This window comes from Eubalaena glacialis, chromosome 13 (genome assembly GCF_028564815.1).
Source record: "Eubalaena glacialis isolate mEubGla1 chromosome 13, mEubGla1.1.hap2.+ XY, whole genome shotgun sequence".
Classification (NCBI taxonomy): Eukaryota; Metazoa; Chordata; class Mammalia; order Artiodactyla; family Balaenidae; genus Eubalaena; species Eubalaena glacialis.
In genome coordinates, this window is record NC_083728.1 from 55,942,531 (window position 1) to 55,958,114 (window position 15,584).

General features: G+C 52.2%; 2 protein-coding genes across 3 annotated transcripts; one reads left to right on the top strand and one right to left on the bottom strand.

The window, feature by feature from the left end:
• The first annotated feature begins 447 nt into the window (after positions 1–447).
• Positions 448–13,763, top strand: DECR2 (2,4-dienoyl-CoA reductase 2). 2 transcript variants are annotated; one of them, XM_061207888.1, is made up of 9 exons: positions 448–640; positions 6,801–6,869; positions 7,949–8,000; positions 8,586–8,721; positions 10,216–10,340; positions 10,409–10,502; positions 10,664–10,768; positions 11,281–11,498; positions 12,557–13,763. In XM_061207888.1, exons 1-8 carry the CDS (start codon positions 561–563, stop codon positions 11,496–11,498), a joined length of 879 nt encoding a protein of 292 aa, XP_061063871.1. In that variant the 5' UTR covers positions 448–560; the 3' UTR covers positions 12,557–13,763. The 2 variants fall into 2 exon arrangements, with proteins under 2 accessions (XP_061063871.1, XP_061063872.1); XM_061207889.1 differs by lacking the exon at positions 10,664–10,768.
• On the bottom strand, positions 8,727–9,212 carry LOC133103394 (small nuclear ribonucleoprotein Sm D2-like). The gene has a single exon (XM_061208788.1). The coding sequence runs from the start codon at positions 9,210–9,212 to the stop codon at positions 8,727–8,729; it is 486 nt and encodes a 161-aa protein (XP_061064771.1).
• Positions 13,764–15,584: the final 1,821 nt, after the last annotated feature.

Sequence of the window (15,584 nt, forward strand, 5' to 3'; positions counted from 1 at the left end):
GAAGCCGAGGGGCCCTGGGTCGGCCCGCGAGCTCCACCTTAGCCCGGGAACCGAGTGTCCCCTGTGTCCGGCTGGCTCCGACCCCGGCACTAACGCCCAGTCTTGTGAAAAGAAGTCGGGAAAGCAGACACCTCCCAGCCGTGTTCACCCCGCCTCCGCCGCGAGAACCTGCCCGCCGCACTGCGCCTGCGCACACCTTGGCGCCCAGACTGACTTCCAGTCCCAGCAGGCCGCGCGGCCATGGGCCCGGACGTCCTGGGAGAAGTGGGGGGAGGGCCGGGAAGGACCCGGTTGTCCTGGGAAGAGGGAGGGCCGGGGTGGTTGGGGCGTCCTGGGAGGAGCGAAGGGACGCGGAGACGGGGCTTCCTGGGAGGAGAGCGGGCACGCGGAGGCGGGGCGTCCCGAGAGGGGCGAGGGCCGGGTGGGCGGGGCCTCCTCGTCCCAGGCCAGCCCGAGAGGAGGGCGCGGGCACAGCGCCGCCTGTCCCCGGAGGACGAGGTCGGAATCCTGATCCCGGTGGGTCCCTGCTGTTCTAGCCGCCCAGGCCAGCACCGAGCGCCATGGCCCAGCCACCGCCCGACGTCAGGGAGGACGACTGTCTCCCGGAGTACCGCCACTTCTTCTGTCCGGACTTGCTTCGGTGAGGGCCGTGTCGGGGACGCCCCAGGGAGCCGGGCAGGGGGCGGGAGCGCCTGCGGTGCGGGCTGCACGGGGACTGCGGTTTTACTGGGATGCGTGAAGACCCCATGCCTGGTGGCCAGACTGTCCGGAGGTCCAGGTGCCCCAGAGATGCAACTGCTGGTGTTCTGATCTTTGCATGGCTGTGAGCACGGTCTGTTTGTCCTGTGGGTGGTGGCGGGTATTCATTAGTAATGCTCCGAGGTGGGGGTGAGTGTCAAAGGACACAACCAAGCCAAAGGTCGGGAGAAGGAAGGATTTATTATTACTAGCAGCAAATAAGGAGAACATTGGAGATTTTCCCTAAAGCGGTGTCTCCCTGCACAGCAAATTTGGGGAAGTTTTAAGCTAAAGGTGCATGCATCTTCATGAAGGGTTTGGGCGGTTGAGAGTCCAAGCTTTAGTTGATTGAAGTCACGAGGGTCATCATCCCTGAGGTTCCAGTTGATCTGGTGGTTGAGCACTTCAGGCTAATCTTTACCATGGAAACAGAACTGGGAGTCTTTAAACCTGATTTATTATCTTTGCTATTGTTACTTCTCTTGCCTGATGACAATCGTTAGTTTCTGTATTTTTTTTTTTAACTTGGATAGAGTTTGACCCCTACCCATTTTTTTTTTGAATTTTTGAATTTTATTTTATTTATCTTTTTATACAGCAGGTTCTTTTTTTCTTTTTTCTTTTTATTTATTTTTGGACGTGTTGGGTCTTCGTTTCTGTGCGAGGGCTTTCTCTAGTTGTGGCAAGTGGGGGCCACTCTTCATCACGGTGCGCGGGCTTCTCACTATCGCGGCCTCTCTTGTTGTGGAGCACAGGCTCCAGATGCGCAAGCTCAGCAGTTGTGGCTCACGGGCCCAGTTGCTCCGCGGCATGTGGGATCTTCCCAGACCAGGGCTCGAACCCGTGTCCCCTGAATTAGCAGGCAGATTCTCAACCACTGCGCCACCAGGGAAGCCCCTAGCAGGTTCTTATTAGCTATCTATTTTATACATATTAGTGTATATATGTCAATCCCAAAGTCCCAATTCATCCCACCAGCACACCTCCCCGCCACTTTCCCCCCTTGGTGTCCATACGTTTGTTCTCTACATCTGTGTCTCTATTTCTGCCCTGCAAACCGGTTCATCTGTACCATTTTCTATGTTCCACATATATGCGTTAATATATGATATTTGTTTTTCTCTTTCTGACTTACTTCACTCTGTATGGCAGTCTCTAGGTCCATCCACGTATCTACAAATGACCCAATTTCGTTCCTTTTTATGGCTGAGTAATATTCCATTGTATATATGTACCACATCTTCTTTATCCATTCGTCTGTCAATGGGCATTTAGGTTGCTTCCATGACCTGGCTATTGTAAATAGTGCTGCCATGAACATTGGGGTGCATGTGTCTTTTTGAATTATGGTTTTCTCTGGGTATATGCCCAGTAGTGGGATTGCTGGGTCATAGGGTAATTCTATTTTTAGTTTTTTAAGGAACCTCCATACTGTTCTCCATAGTGGCTGTATCAATTTACATTCCCACCAACAGTGTAGGAGGGTTCCCTTTTCTCCACACCCTCTCCAGCATTTGTTGTTTGTAGATTTTCTGATGATTCTCATTCTAACCCGTGTGAGGTGATACCTCATTGTAGTTTTGATTTGCATTTCTCTAATAATTAGTGATGTTGAGCAGCTTTTCATGTGCCTCTTGGCCATCTGTATGTCTTCTTTGGAGAAATGTCTATTTAGGTCTTCTGCCCATTTTTTGATTGGGTTGTTTGTTTTTTTAATATTGAGCTGCATGAGCTGTTTATATATTTTGGAGATTAATCCTTTGTTGATTCATTTGCAAATATTTTCTCCCATTCTGAGGGTTGTCTTTTCGTCTTGTTTGTAGTTTCCTTTGCTGTGCAAAAGCTTTGAAGTTTCATTAGGTCCCATTTGTTTATTTTTGTTTTTATTTCCATTACTCTAGGAGTTGGGTCAAAAAAGACCTTGCTGTGATTTATGTCAAAGAGTGTTCTTCCTATGTTTTCCTCTAAGAGTTTTATAGTGTCCAGTCTTACATTTAAGTCTTTAATCCATTTTGAGTTTATTTTTGTGTATGGTGTTAGGGAGTGTTCTAATTTCATTCTTTTACATGTAGCTGTCCAGTTTGCCCAGCACCACTTATTGAAGAGACTGTCTTTTCTCCATTGTATATCCTTGCCTCCTTTGTCATAGATTAGTTGACCATAGGTGCATGGGTTTATCTCTGGGCTTTCTATCCTGTTCCACTGATCTGTATTTCTGTTTTTGTGCCAGTACCATATTGTCTTGATTACTGTAACTTTGTAGTATAGTCTGAAGTCAGGGAGTCTGATTCCTCCAGCTCCGTTTTTTTCCTTCAAGACTGCTTTGGCTATTCGGGGTCTTTTGTGTCTCCACACAAATTTTAAGATTTTTTGTTCTAGTTCTGTAAAAAATTCCACTGGTAATTTGATAGGGATTGCATTGAATCTGTAGATTGCTTTGGGTAGTATAGTCATTTTCACAATATTGATTCTTCCAATCCAAGAACATGGTATATCTCTCCATCTGTTGGTATCATCTTTGATTTCTTTCATCAGTGTCTTATAGTTTTCTGAGTACAGGTCTTTTACCTCCTTAGGTAGGTTTATTCCTAGGTATTTTATTCTTTTTGTTGCAATGGCAAATGGGATTGTTTCCTTAATTTCTCTTTCTGATCTTTCGTTGTTAGTGTATAGGAATGCAAGAGATTTCTGTGCATTAATTTTGTATCCTGCAACTTTACCAAATTCATTGATTAGCTCTAGTAGTTTTCTGGTGGCATCTTTAGGATTCTCTGTGTATAGTATCATGTCATCTGCAGTGACAGTTTTACTTCTTCTTTTCCAATTTGTATTCCTTTTATTTCTTTTTCTTCTCTGATTGCAGTGGTTAGGACTTCCAAAACTATGCTGAATAATAGTGGCGAGATTGGACATCCTTGTTTTGTTCCTGATCTTAGAGGAAGTGCTTTCAGTTTTTCACCATTGAGAATGATGTTTGCTGTGGGTTTGTCATATATGGCCTTTATTATGTTGAGGTAGGTTCCCTCTATGCCCACTTTCTGGAGAGTTTTTATCATAAATGGGTGTTGAATTTTGTCAAAAGCTTTTTCTGCATCTATTGAGATGATCATATGGTTTTCATTCTTCAATTTGTTAATATGGTGTATCACATTGATTGATTTGCATATATTGAAGAATCCTTGCGTCCCTGGGATAAATCCCACTTGATCGTGGTGTATGATCCTTTTAATGTGTTGTTGGATTCGGTTTGCTAGTATTTTGTTGAGGATTTTTGCATCTATATTCATCAGTGATATTGGTCTGTAATTTTCTTTTTTTGTAGTATCTTTGTCTGGTTTTGGTATCAGGGTGATGGTGGCCTCATAGAATGAGTTTGGGAGTGTTCCTTCCTCTGCAATTTTTTGGAAGAGTTTGAGAAGGATAGGTGTTAGCTCTTCTCTAAATGTTTGATAGAATTCACTTGTGAAGCCATCTGGTCCTGGACTTTTGTTTGTTGAAAGATTTTTAATCACAGTTTCAATTTCATTACTTGTGATTGATCTGTTCATATTTTCTATTTCTTCCTGGTTCAGTCTTGGAAGGTTATACCTTTCTAAGAATTTGTCCACTTCTTCCAGGTTGTCCATTTTATTGGCATAGAGTTGCTTGTAGTAGTCTCTTAGGATGCTTTGTATTTCTGCAGTGTCCATTGTAACCTCTCCTTTTTCATTTCTAATTTTATTGATTTGAGTCCTCTCCCTCTTTTTCTTGATGAGTCTGGCTAAAGGTTTATCAATTTTGTTTATCTTCTCAAAGAACCAGCTTTTAGTTTTATTGATCTTTGCTATTGTTTTCTTTGTTTCTATTTCATTTATTTCTGCTCTGATCTTTATGATTTCTTTCCTTCTACTAACTTTGGGTTTTGTTTGTTCTTCTTTCTTTAGTTCCTTTAGGTGTAAGGTTAGATTGTTTATTTGAGATTTTTCTTGTTTCTTGAGGTAGGTTTGTATTGCTATAAACTTCCCTCTTAGAACTGCTTTTGCTGCATCCCATAGGTTTTGGATCATCTTGTTTTCATTGTCATTTGTCTCTAGGCATTTTTGATTTCCACTTTGATTTCTTCAGTGATCTCTTGGTTATTTAGTAGTGTATTGTTTAGCCTCCATGTGTTTGTGTTTTTTACGTTTTTTTCCCCTGTAATTGATTTCTAATCTCATAGCGTTGTGGTCGGAAAGATGCTTGATATGATTTCAGTTTTCTTAAATTTACCGAGGCTTGATTTGTGACCCAAGATGTGATCTATCCTTGAGAACGTTCCATGTGCACTTGAGAAGAAAGTGTAATCTGCTGTTTTTGGATGGAATGTCCTATAAATAACAATTAAATCTATCTGGTCTATTGTGTCATTTAAAGCTTGTGTTTCGTTATTAATTTTCTGTCTGGATTATCTGTCCATTGGTGTAAGTGAGGTGTTAAAGTCCCCCACTATTATTATTATTTTTTTTTAATTTATTTTATTTATTTATTTTTGACTGTGTTGGGTCTTTGTTGCTGCATGCGGGTTTTCTCTAGTTGCAGCGAGCAGGGGTACCCTTCGTTGTGTTGTGCAGGCTTCTCATTGCGGTGGCTTCTCTTGTTGCAGAGCACAGGCTCTAGGCGCACAGGCTTCAGTAGTTGTGGTGCATGGGCTCAGTAGTTGTGGCTCACGGGCTCTAGAGCGCAGGCTCAGTAGTTGTGGCACACGGGCTTAGTTGCTCCACGGTATGTGGGATCTTCCAGGCCAGGGCTCGACCCTGTGTCCCCTGCATTGGCAGGCAGATTCTTAACCACTGAGCCACCAGGGAAGCCCAAAGTCCCCCACTAGTATTGTGTTACTGTCGATTTCTTCTTTTATAGCTGTTAGCAGTTGGCTTATGTATTGAGGTGCTCCTATGTTGGGTGTATATATATTTATAATTGTTATTTCTTTTTCCTGGATTGATCCCTTGATCGTTATGTAGTGTCCTTCCTTGTTTCTTGTAACATTCTTTATTTTAAAGTCTATTTAATCTGATATGAGTATTGCTACTCCAGCTTTCTTTTGATTTCCATTTGCATGGAATATCTTTTTCCCTCTCACTTTCAGTCTGTATGTGTCCCTAAGTCTGAAGTGGGTTTCTTGTAGACAGCATATATATGTGACCCCTACCCATTTTAACTGAAAAAAAAATTTATTTATTTGGCTGCACTGGGTCTTAGTTATGACACGTGGGATGGCATGTGGGATCTTCAGTTGTGGCATGCGGGATCTAGTTCCCTGACCAGGGATCCAACCTGGGGCCCCTGCATCAGGAGCTCGGAGTCTTAACCACTGGACCACCAGGGAAGTCCCAGTTTCTGTATTCTTTTGAGACCTGTTCGAGGACAAGACTGTGACCAGACTTAGATCATAGAATGTCTTAGGCCAAAAATGCTTCTCTTATGTCAAGAAAGCCATACCTGTTTCTCTTTCTCCAGGAACCCTCTACCCTATCTGCTTAGAGGGTGGCTGGAGGAAGGCTTGTATGTTTTGAAAACATTTCTCACTTAATTGATAACTTTCTGCATAGAGACTTTTATGCATAGAGACATTCTTCCCAAAGATTCAAAAAGCTGAGGACTTTAAAAAGCAGCGTTTTTTGGGGCTTCCCTGGTGGCACAGTGGTTGAGAGTCTGCCTGCCAATGCAGGGGACACGGGTTCGAGGCCTGGTCTGGGAAGATCCCACATGCCGCGGAGCAACTGAGCCCGTGAGCCACAACTACTGAGCCTGCGCGTCTGGAGCGTGTGCTCCGCAACGGGAGAGGCTGCGACAGTGAGAGGCCCGCGCACCGCGATGAAGAGTGGCCCCCGCTTGCCGCAACTGGAGAAAGCCCTCGCGCAGAAACGAAGACCCAACACAGCCATAAATAAATAAATAAATAAATTTATTTTTTAAAAAAAGCAGCGCTTCTCAAATTTGACAGAAGTGCCCAGTGCAGAGGATCAATGTCCTCCAAGAGCACCTCCTCCCCTGCCCCCATTTAACAGGGGCCTCTTTAAAGAGCCTCTGTTTTCTTCTCTCAGGGACAAGGTAGCCTTCATCACAGGCGGTGGCTCTGGAATCGGGTTCCGGATTGCTGAGATTTTCATGCGGTAAGCACTGCTCTGTGCCCCATCTTGCTCCCCACCCCCTTGCATGGACCCCACTGGACCCTGGGATCTTGGGCAAAATGCCGGTGGGTGGTGGGAACCCCTCTAGGCCCAGGGCCATCAGAGAGCATCTGAAAGGGGTCAAGTGCTGTCCTGGGAGAGGCAAGACTCCAGCCTCTCCTAGAGATTAGTCTAGACTGTTTGTCTCTGGCCTCAGCACCCCCATTTGTACAAAGCGGGAGGATCCAAAGGTTGAGGTAATTCTACTGCAGGGTCCCCCAGGGCCTTGCCGAGCCAGGGTCAGGGTGGGCCGAGTTGGACCCTGGCACCATGCAGAGCACAGTGTCTCCTGGGACACAAGGTCTGTGGTCTCAGGCCCAGGTCAACAGTTTGTCACCCCCACCTAGGAGAGGCCTAGAGTTAGGCTGGGGTTAGGGGAGATGAAGCTGGTTTCCTCCAGGACCCTGCTTTTCAGAGATGTCCCACTGGACGAGATTTTGGGATTCATCCGTTCCAGGTGAATTTGTTTTCTGAGCTGGAAGCTTTGTTGCTTCTCTGAGCAGAGTGTGGCCAGCTGTGCTGTGGTGTTCTGAGGATTCAGTGGGACTGGCTTAGCAGGTGGTAGCTGGTACTGTTACTGAGTTTGAGGCTGGGTTTGTCGGGAGGTAAGGCAGGGGAGGTGCCCTGGCCCCGGAATGGGCTCTCTGTCCTTCACACCATCCTCCTGGGGAGACCCAGGTGGACCCAGCAGGACTCATGCAGAGTCTGGGCCCTGTGTCCGAGACTCACAGCTGCTCACATGGTGTTTGGGGCAAGGCCCACATCCCTGCATGGCTGGCATACCTCGTGCCAGAGAGACCCAGCGCAGAAACCAGTGGTGGCTGCCTGAGGTCCTGCCACAGTCACTCAGCCCCACGGAGGCCCCTGGGTCCTCTGCTAGCTGTGCCTTCAGCCCTAGGCTGGTGTTTAAGCCTGAGAGACCCTTCGGGGAGGGGGACCTTTGCTTCGAGCGCCAGGCAGGAGCCCGGCTGGGCGTGTCCCTTGCACCTTGCTGCCCTCACGCCTGCCCTCTGGCTTTGCAGGCACGGCTGCCACACAGTCATCGCCAGCAGAAGTCTTCCTAGAGTGTCGATGGTAAGGGGTCTCTCCTGTGCCCACACGTCCATGGGCGGCTTTGGGGGCTGGGAGCCTGGGCCTGGAGGGTCCTGAGGTCCAGAGGATGATTATACCAAAACCTGCCCCTCTTCCAAATACAGAGCTTCAATGGAAGTGGCCTGCAGGGACATCCTTGTCTTTTTAAAGAATCTACTTATTGGGTCCTATGCAGGAACCCTTATGTTGGGTGGTACTGTGGCCCCAAGACAGATCTCTGGGCTCACCAGGGTCATGAGGGTGGAGAGTCTCTCCACTGCCATGGCTGGTCTCGGGGCAGGGACTGGACGTCAGCTGGAGCTGCCATTGACCTGTGACTAGTGACCACGGGCCTGGAGGGTGATGAGAGGGGAAAGGGTGCGGGCTGTCTTAGCAGCGTCCACCAGGGGTCATGGCCCTGGGGAGTGGCCACTTGCCAGCTGTGTCTCTGCAGAGTGGGTTTCAGCAGCAGAGCCCAGCTTCCTGGCAGAACCTGGCTCATCATCCTCATCAGATTCTGAAGGGCTGTTCCTCCAGGCTGAGGTCACCGGCCTGCTGCCCACCTCTCTCTTCCTGTCCGGCTTCTAGGCTGCCAGAAAGCTGGCTGCTGCCACTGGCCAGATGTGCCTCCCTTTATCTCTGGATGTCCGAGCTCCCCTGGCCATCATGGCAGCCGTGGAGCAGGCTCTGAAGGAGTTCGGGAAGATCGACATTCTCATTAACTGTGAGTCACTGTTGAGCGAGGCCAGGGGGCTTCCTTTTTTTTTTAGAAAAAACACAGGACTTTATTATTCCCAGCGCAAAGGGCAGGTCTTTGAAAAACGAGGGGGCAAGTTCTGACGGCGGGGAGAAGGCCCCTTCTTGCTGGCGATGCATGAGCGGGTTCCGCAGGACCACAATGACCGAGTCCCCACACAGGACCATCTTGGAGATGTAGCGGTCCTTGTTGACTGGCTTGGACTTCTTCTTGCTCTTGCCATTCTTGGGGACCTCGGTCCACACCTCCTTCGCTTCCTCCAGCACCATGTTGCGGTGCCTATCAAAGGCCTTCACACGGCCCAGGAGCTTCTTGTTGCGGCAATTGATGAGCACTTGGGTGTTGTTCTTGACCGACTGTGTGAGCACGGGGAGTGGACCCATGTTAAACTCCTCCTCCTCCCGCTTCTGCAACTCCTCCGGGGTCATCTCACCCTTGGGCTTGTTGAGGAGGCACATGGTGGCAGTGGTGGTGGCCGTGCTCTCAAGTCACTAACGTCTCCTTCACATTGCTTTGGCCTTCTGGCCAGGGGGCTTCTGACAGGTCAGCAATACCAGATCTCCCTGTTTGGAGGCCCCGGAACTGTCCTGGCTCCAGGCCACTGTCTCGGCCTAACTCAGCTCCTCCCGGGTCAGTGCAGCCGTGGCTCAAGAGGATGCCCCGTGAACTAGGCTGAATCAAGAGTAGGGCCACTCTTGTGTCCTGAAATTCCCCCTTAAAGAAAAAGGACTACACGTTATTGTTTTAGTATAGTTTTAGATTCGCAGACTAATTGAGCAGATAGTACAGAGAACTCCACGTACTATGAACACCTTGCATTTGTTACAACCGAGGAACCGGTATTGATATATACGGTTAACTATAGTCCCTATTTTACATTCAGGTTCATTTTTGCTGAAATTTCCTTTAAAAACATCCTGCGTATTATTTTCCTGCCACTAAAAAAGTCATAAGCTGGGCAGCTTAAAACAACAGAAATATATTCTCTCACAGTCTGGAGGCCAGAAGTCTGAAAACAAGGCTCGGGGGAGCTTCTGTCCCAGGCCCTGCCCTCAGCTCCTGGGGTTGCTGCCTGGCGGGCCTTGGCTCTGGGCTGCACCCCTCCAGCCTCTGCCTCCTTCACACTGCCATCCCCTGTGCACGTCTGTGTCCTCTTCTTTTTAAGGACGCCAATCCTTGGGCTTAGGCCACCCTAATTCAGTATGATCTAATCTTACCTTGATGACATCTGCAAAGACCATCTTTTCAAATAAGGTCACGTTCACAGGCACCAGGGTTTGGGACTTCAGCAAATTATTTTTAGGGACACAATCCAACCCATAAAACCCATCCTGGCCATCATTCAGGAACTTGTCCAAATGCTCAGGTTTCCTTCCCTGGCCAACCTGGGCCACCCTGAGGGTCCAGATGCTTCAACTGCCCGGGGCTCCAGCACCATCCGCTGTCTCCTTCCACTGGCAGGTGCAGCCGGGAACTTCCTGTGCCCTGCCAGTGCCTTGTCCTCCAACGCCTTCAAGACCGTGATGGACATCGACACCTTGGGCACCTTCAACGTGTCTCGTGTACTCTACGAGAAGTTCTTCCATGTGAGTGTCCCGCCGCCAGGGCCTCCCCGCTTCTGGCCACTGCTCACTGCCCCTCTCGTGTGTTGCAGGACCATGGAGGGGTGATCGTGAACATCACTGCAACCCTGGGTACCCGCGGGCAGGTGCTCCAAGTGCATGCAGGCTCTGCCAAGGCGGCCGTGGGTACGGGCGCCCCCTCTGGTCTGCCCACGTGGGTTCCTCCCCGTCCCTGTCCCCGGAGGCCGGCAGTGTCCCGAGTGACGCTGAGCCCCCACCCCCACCCAGGCCCCCCTAAAGGCAGAGCAGCCCTGCTTCTCCCTCATGCCTGCCGGCCTCCCGTGCAGATGCGATGACACGGCACCTGGCTGTGGAGTGGGGCCCCCAGAACATCCGCGTCAACAGCCTTGCCCCCGGCCCCATCAGTGGCACGGAGGGCTTCCGGCGGCTGGGTAAGGCTCCCGGGGAGCCCAGGCCCCCCAGCGGGTGCTCCCCTGAGCACAGGCCCCTCCCACCCCCCACCGTGCCTCCGAGGGCTCCCCTCCCACCTGGCTGGGACAGGCCTGGGATCAGTGCCAAATCCTCATGGCTTCCCAGGGTGGGCAAAGAGTCCGTCTCCAGGCTGGGGACAGTTCGCACAGCCCTGCAATGGACTAAGGGTCAGCTGGACTTGGGCAGCTGCCCCCTAGAGCTAGAGGCCAGGGGCTGCTGGCCTTGATGTGTGAGCCAGACACAAAGTGGGGCCCCATTGAAGCCTCCAGAGCCTTGGCAGGGTGAGCGGAGAAAGGCCCTGTGCTGGTTCTGTGGTGGTGTTACTGCACCTGGCCTGTTCCTGCTCCCCCAGGATGATGCTAACGATGCCCCCAACATTCCCGGGTGTGGTTCAGGGAAAGCTGGGCAGGGGAGGGTGGAGGGCCCCGGGGTCCTGGGGCCCACAGGGGCTGAGCCTCCTGCTGCTTCCCAGGTAGCCCACAGGCCAGCATGAGGGCAAAGGTCCTGTCAAGCCCCCTGCAGAGGCTGGGGAACAAGACGGAGATCGCCCACAGCGCCCTCTTCCTGGCCAGCCCTTTGGCATCCTACGTGACGGGGGCCCTGCTGGTGGTTGATGGTGGGGCCTGGCTGACATTCCCTAACGACATCCAGTCGCTGGCGGACTTCTCATCCTTCTCTGCTAAGCTCTAGGTGATGTGCCGCTCCCACCTTCAAGGGTCACCTGTGTCCTTGGCCCCCTTCCCAAAATACCCACCTGGTGGACTGATGGTCACTGTGCTGGGCCTGATGCCTTGCCCCTCCGTCTCTTACGTGTATTTCTAGATGTATTCTCGGGCACTTTTGGGTTCCCCTGCTCCACACATAGGGCAAGGCTCGAGTCTTCCAGGGCAGATGGGTGGTGCTGGGAGGGGCCCGGAGGGGCCCGCCCCATGGAGCTGCACTGCAGACCTCGGGGCCTCCCTGAAAACCAGAACCAGTATGGCTTGCCTGAAGAGGATGGGAACCCTGTCTCTCTTTGAACGCTCCCCTGGGTGCGTTCCCCTCTCTGGGGGCCTGAGGGCTTGCTGGGCCCATGGGGGTGGGGGAAGGTGCCACTGCTCTCTGCTTCCCCTCCTCCCCCACCAATCCCAGGGGCGTAGCCCGCCCTTGAGACCTGCTCATCCTAGTCCTCTGAGCAGCAGCTTCCTTTGAGGGTGGCTGAGGAGATGTAACCCCCCTGCTTGGGACCTGGCCCCTAAGCCTCCTGGGTCCCCATCGCAGGGTGGTGGCAGGAACGTTCTAGGACTTTGGCTGGCTCCTGTCCTGTCCTGGGGGCGGGAGCGGTGGAGGGACACCCAGGAGCTCACAGCGTTCAGTCACACTGTGAAGCTGCAGTTGGCGTGGGCTTCTGTGGAGACCCCCAGTCTCAGAGGTGGGCTTGTTCGTAGGACAGGAACTGCTGATTGGCCATTTGTGGTTTGGTGGCCGGCAGATACGTTCTCGGTCCCTGGGGCATGCGGGCAACCAGGCGGCGGGAGGGTGTGGGTGCTGGGCAGGCCCCCCGGTCGCTGGGGTGAGGAGTACTGATGGTGGAGGGCTGGGAGGGGGCAGAGGGGGCCACTGTATCCACCTCCAGGAGACGCACACGGCCTGGTGGCCTGCTGCCCGCCCCAGCCTGGCCACTCACACCCCCCGGGCTGTGCAGGAGGCGGGCCCTGGTGCCCCTCAGTGCTCCCCAGTGACCTTGTGTCTGCTGGCATTTCTGACAGGCAGGGGACAGTGTGCTGCAGAGGAGCTGGTCTGCACCTGCTCTCGGATCCCTGCGACCTGCCTCCCGCCTGCCCAGCCTGAGCGCCAAACCCGACAATCCCAGCAGAGTGTCTGAAGCAGAGACTGGCCTTTCCTCTAGGAACTGTGCTGCATCCACACTCCCTCCCCATGGCCCTGTCTCCCATGCATGGGGGGCAGTGACTAGGCAGTGTGGCTGACCTGCTGACCTGCTCACACATGCCAGGGAGGTCTGGGTTCCAGCACTTCGAGAGTGTTGAGGAGGCCAGGACACAGGGGTGTCCCCCTTGCACAACCCAGGGTCAGGGCTGTCCCGCCACCCCAGCCCCTGCCTAGGCTGGCCTCCTTTCCCCTCCTGCCTGCATCCAGTGGGTGTCCTGAGGTGGCTCCCATGGCCTGGGTGGAGAGAAGGGGGCATTTCAGGCTGTCTTCTCTTCCTTGCTTTCCCACTTTGAGACCTGTGCTTGGCAAAGAGATGCCAAACTAGGGAGGCTGGAGAAGCGTGTTTGAGCCTCTCCACGAGACCTGTGTCCTGGGTCCTATCACCGGGGGTGTGGGCTGCAGAAGGGACCTCTGCCGGCCTCCAGTGACATGGGCAGGGTTGCTCCCCACCTGCCCTGGAGTCTGTCCTTTGCTGGGACATCCCTAGAGGACTTAGTCCTTGGTCATTTAGGGGCTCACTTTCTAGGTCCTCCAGGTGGCCTGTCCCCATTGTCACCAGCACCCTCCCTCAGGCCCAGGGGGTGGGGGATCTCTGGACCCTCAATTCTTCCCCAATGACCACTCTTTGACACATACCCAGGCCAGGACCTAAGGGGGCCACTTGGATCCTGGGCTTGTTTTCTGTGCTGTTTGTTACAAACTTCAAGGTGCTCAAAGCTGTCGATCTGCCCTCTGGCTGGACATGCGACTTGGGTGCCTCCTTCCTCTCTGCCTCCCACCCTGCCCCCATCTGTACCGTCCATTTGCATAAGCACAGGTCCTAGAGTTTTGCCAGAAAATGCATTTACTTAAAAAATAATCTTTTTACTGCAAAAACATCTGTTCATTGGACTTCACAAATGTTTTTAGAAGGAGGAGGAGGGCACCTGAACAGAATCACTGGTGATCTGGGCGTTTAGTGGTGTGTCTACTTCCTGTCTTTTTCCTGTGAAGAGTTTAGAAAACACTTTTTACCTAATGCGTGAAGCCCTGGTCCTGAGGCAGGGGGAGCCCACCCTGAGGCAAGGGGAGGCTGTCTGCTCCCCTGGTGGGAGGGGTGTCCTCCACAGCTGGTCCTGGAGGGGGGCGGGGGGCGCTGCCTGCCCTGCAATCTCCTGGTGCTGCCACTAGAGTCCTGAGCTTGAGCCCTCTGCCCCAGACACCCACACCCACCTGAGTTCCTTCCCGCCTTCGTGGGTGCAGGGGCATGGCAGGGAGGCCACCGGGCAGAAGGAGCTCCGCTTGCCATTTAAACGGACACCAGGGTGTGGTGGCATCAAGTCTACCAGCAAGGCAGGCAGATGGGCGCTCGTGATGCCACGGGAGGAGGAAAGAGAACCGTGAAGGCAGTTCCTGGGGAGCTGCAACCATAGACCCCAAGTGCCAGAAAGCTGAGGCCTGCCATCCCTGGAGGAGACAAAGAAGGCCCTGGGGAGGGTGTCCCGCCAGCCACATTCGAAGGCCTGGGACTCAACAGCAGCGTAGCTCCAGGAGGACAGAAGAGAATGAAAGGAGTGAGCCTTTTATTACTGTTAGTCAGGATTCTCCAGGAAACAGAGCCAGTAGGATATATATAGATCTACAGGAGGAGAGTTATTATAGGGACTGGCTCATGTGACTGTGGGGGCTGAGAAGTCCCATGATCTGCCAACTGCAAGCTGGAGCCCCGGCAAGGCAGATGGTGTGATTCAGTCTGAGCCCAAAGGCCCAAGAACCAGGGGCTCCGAAAGCCAAGGGCACCGGAAGGTGGATGTCCCCGCTCAAGCAGAGAGCGAGGGAACTTGCCCTTCCTCAGCCCACACTGATGAGGGCAGGTCTTCCATCTACTGAATCAAATGCTAATCTCTGAGAAATACCCAGAGATACCGATTTACCAGCTATCTGGGCATACATTAGCCCCGTCAAGTTGACACAAAGTTAAACATCACAGTTGCACACACCATGAGGTCCGTGCCCATGCTCATCGTCTGCATGTGGTGGTCAGTTCGGCTGTAAGGAATCTGCCTCGCTGTTTGGCTTAGTCCACCAGCCCCGGCTGTCGTCCTGCAGGTCCAGGACGCCTGCCGGGGGCTTGTGGGTCATGGGCACACCTGGCGTGTGTCACTTGCCAGGTGGGCTCCGGGACGGGCTGGCAAGGAGGGCCAGGTGCACGTGGTGAGGGGGCTAACACAGGCCCCAGCAGTGGCACTCGGACTTGGTGGCAGTTGGCAGAGAATTAGGTTGTCCCCTTCCACATTAACAATCTACAATTCCCTTAGAAAATGCCAGGTTCTCTGAAAGGAAGGATCATCTTTTATGTGTGAACCTCAGCTGTGGAAGCTGATTTACAGACCCCCCCCACTCCGAGTCCCCCTTCCATGGCATGAGGATGCCTCACGTCTTTTCAGAACTACACATAAAAACATCACGGCCGGGCTTCTCTGGTGGCACAGTGGTTAAGAATCCGCCTGCCAATGCAGGGGACACGGGTTCGAGCCCTGGCCTGGGAAGATCCCACATGCCGCGGAGCAACTAAGCCCGTGCGCCGTAACTACTGAGCCTGCGCTCTAGAGCCCGTGAGCTACAACTACTGAGCCCGAGTGCCACAACTACTGAAGCCTGTGCGCCTAGAGCCTGTGTTCTGCAACGAGAAGCCCGCGCACCACAACGAAGAGTAGCCCCTGCTCTCCGCAACTAGAGAAAGCCCGTGTGCAGAAACGAAGACCCAACACAGCCAAAACAAAAACAAAACAAAACAAATAAATAAGTTAATTTAAAAAAAAAACAGGAAACATCATGGCTACAGCATAGGGCTGCCCACCACCGGGG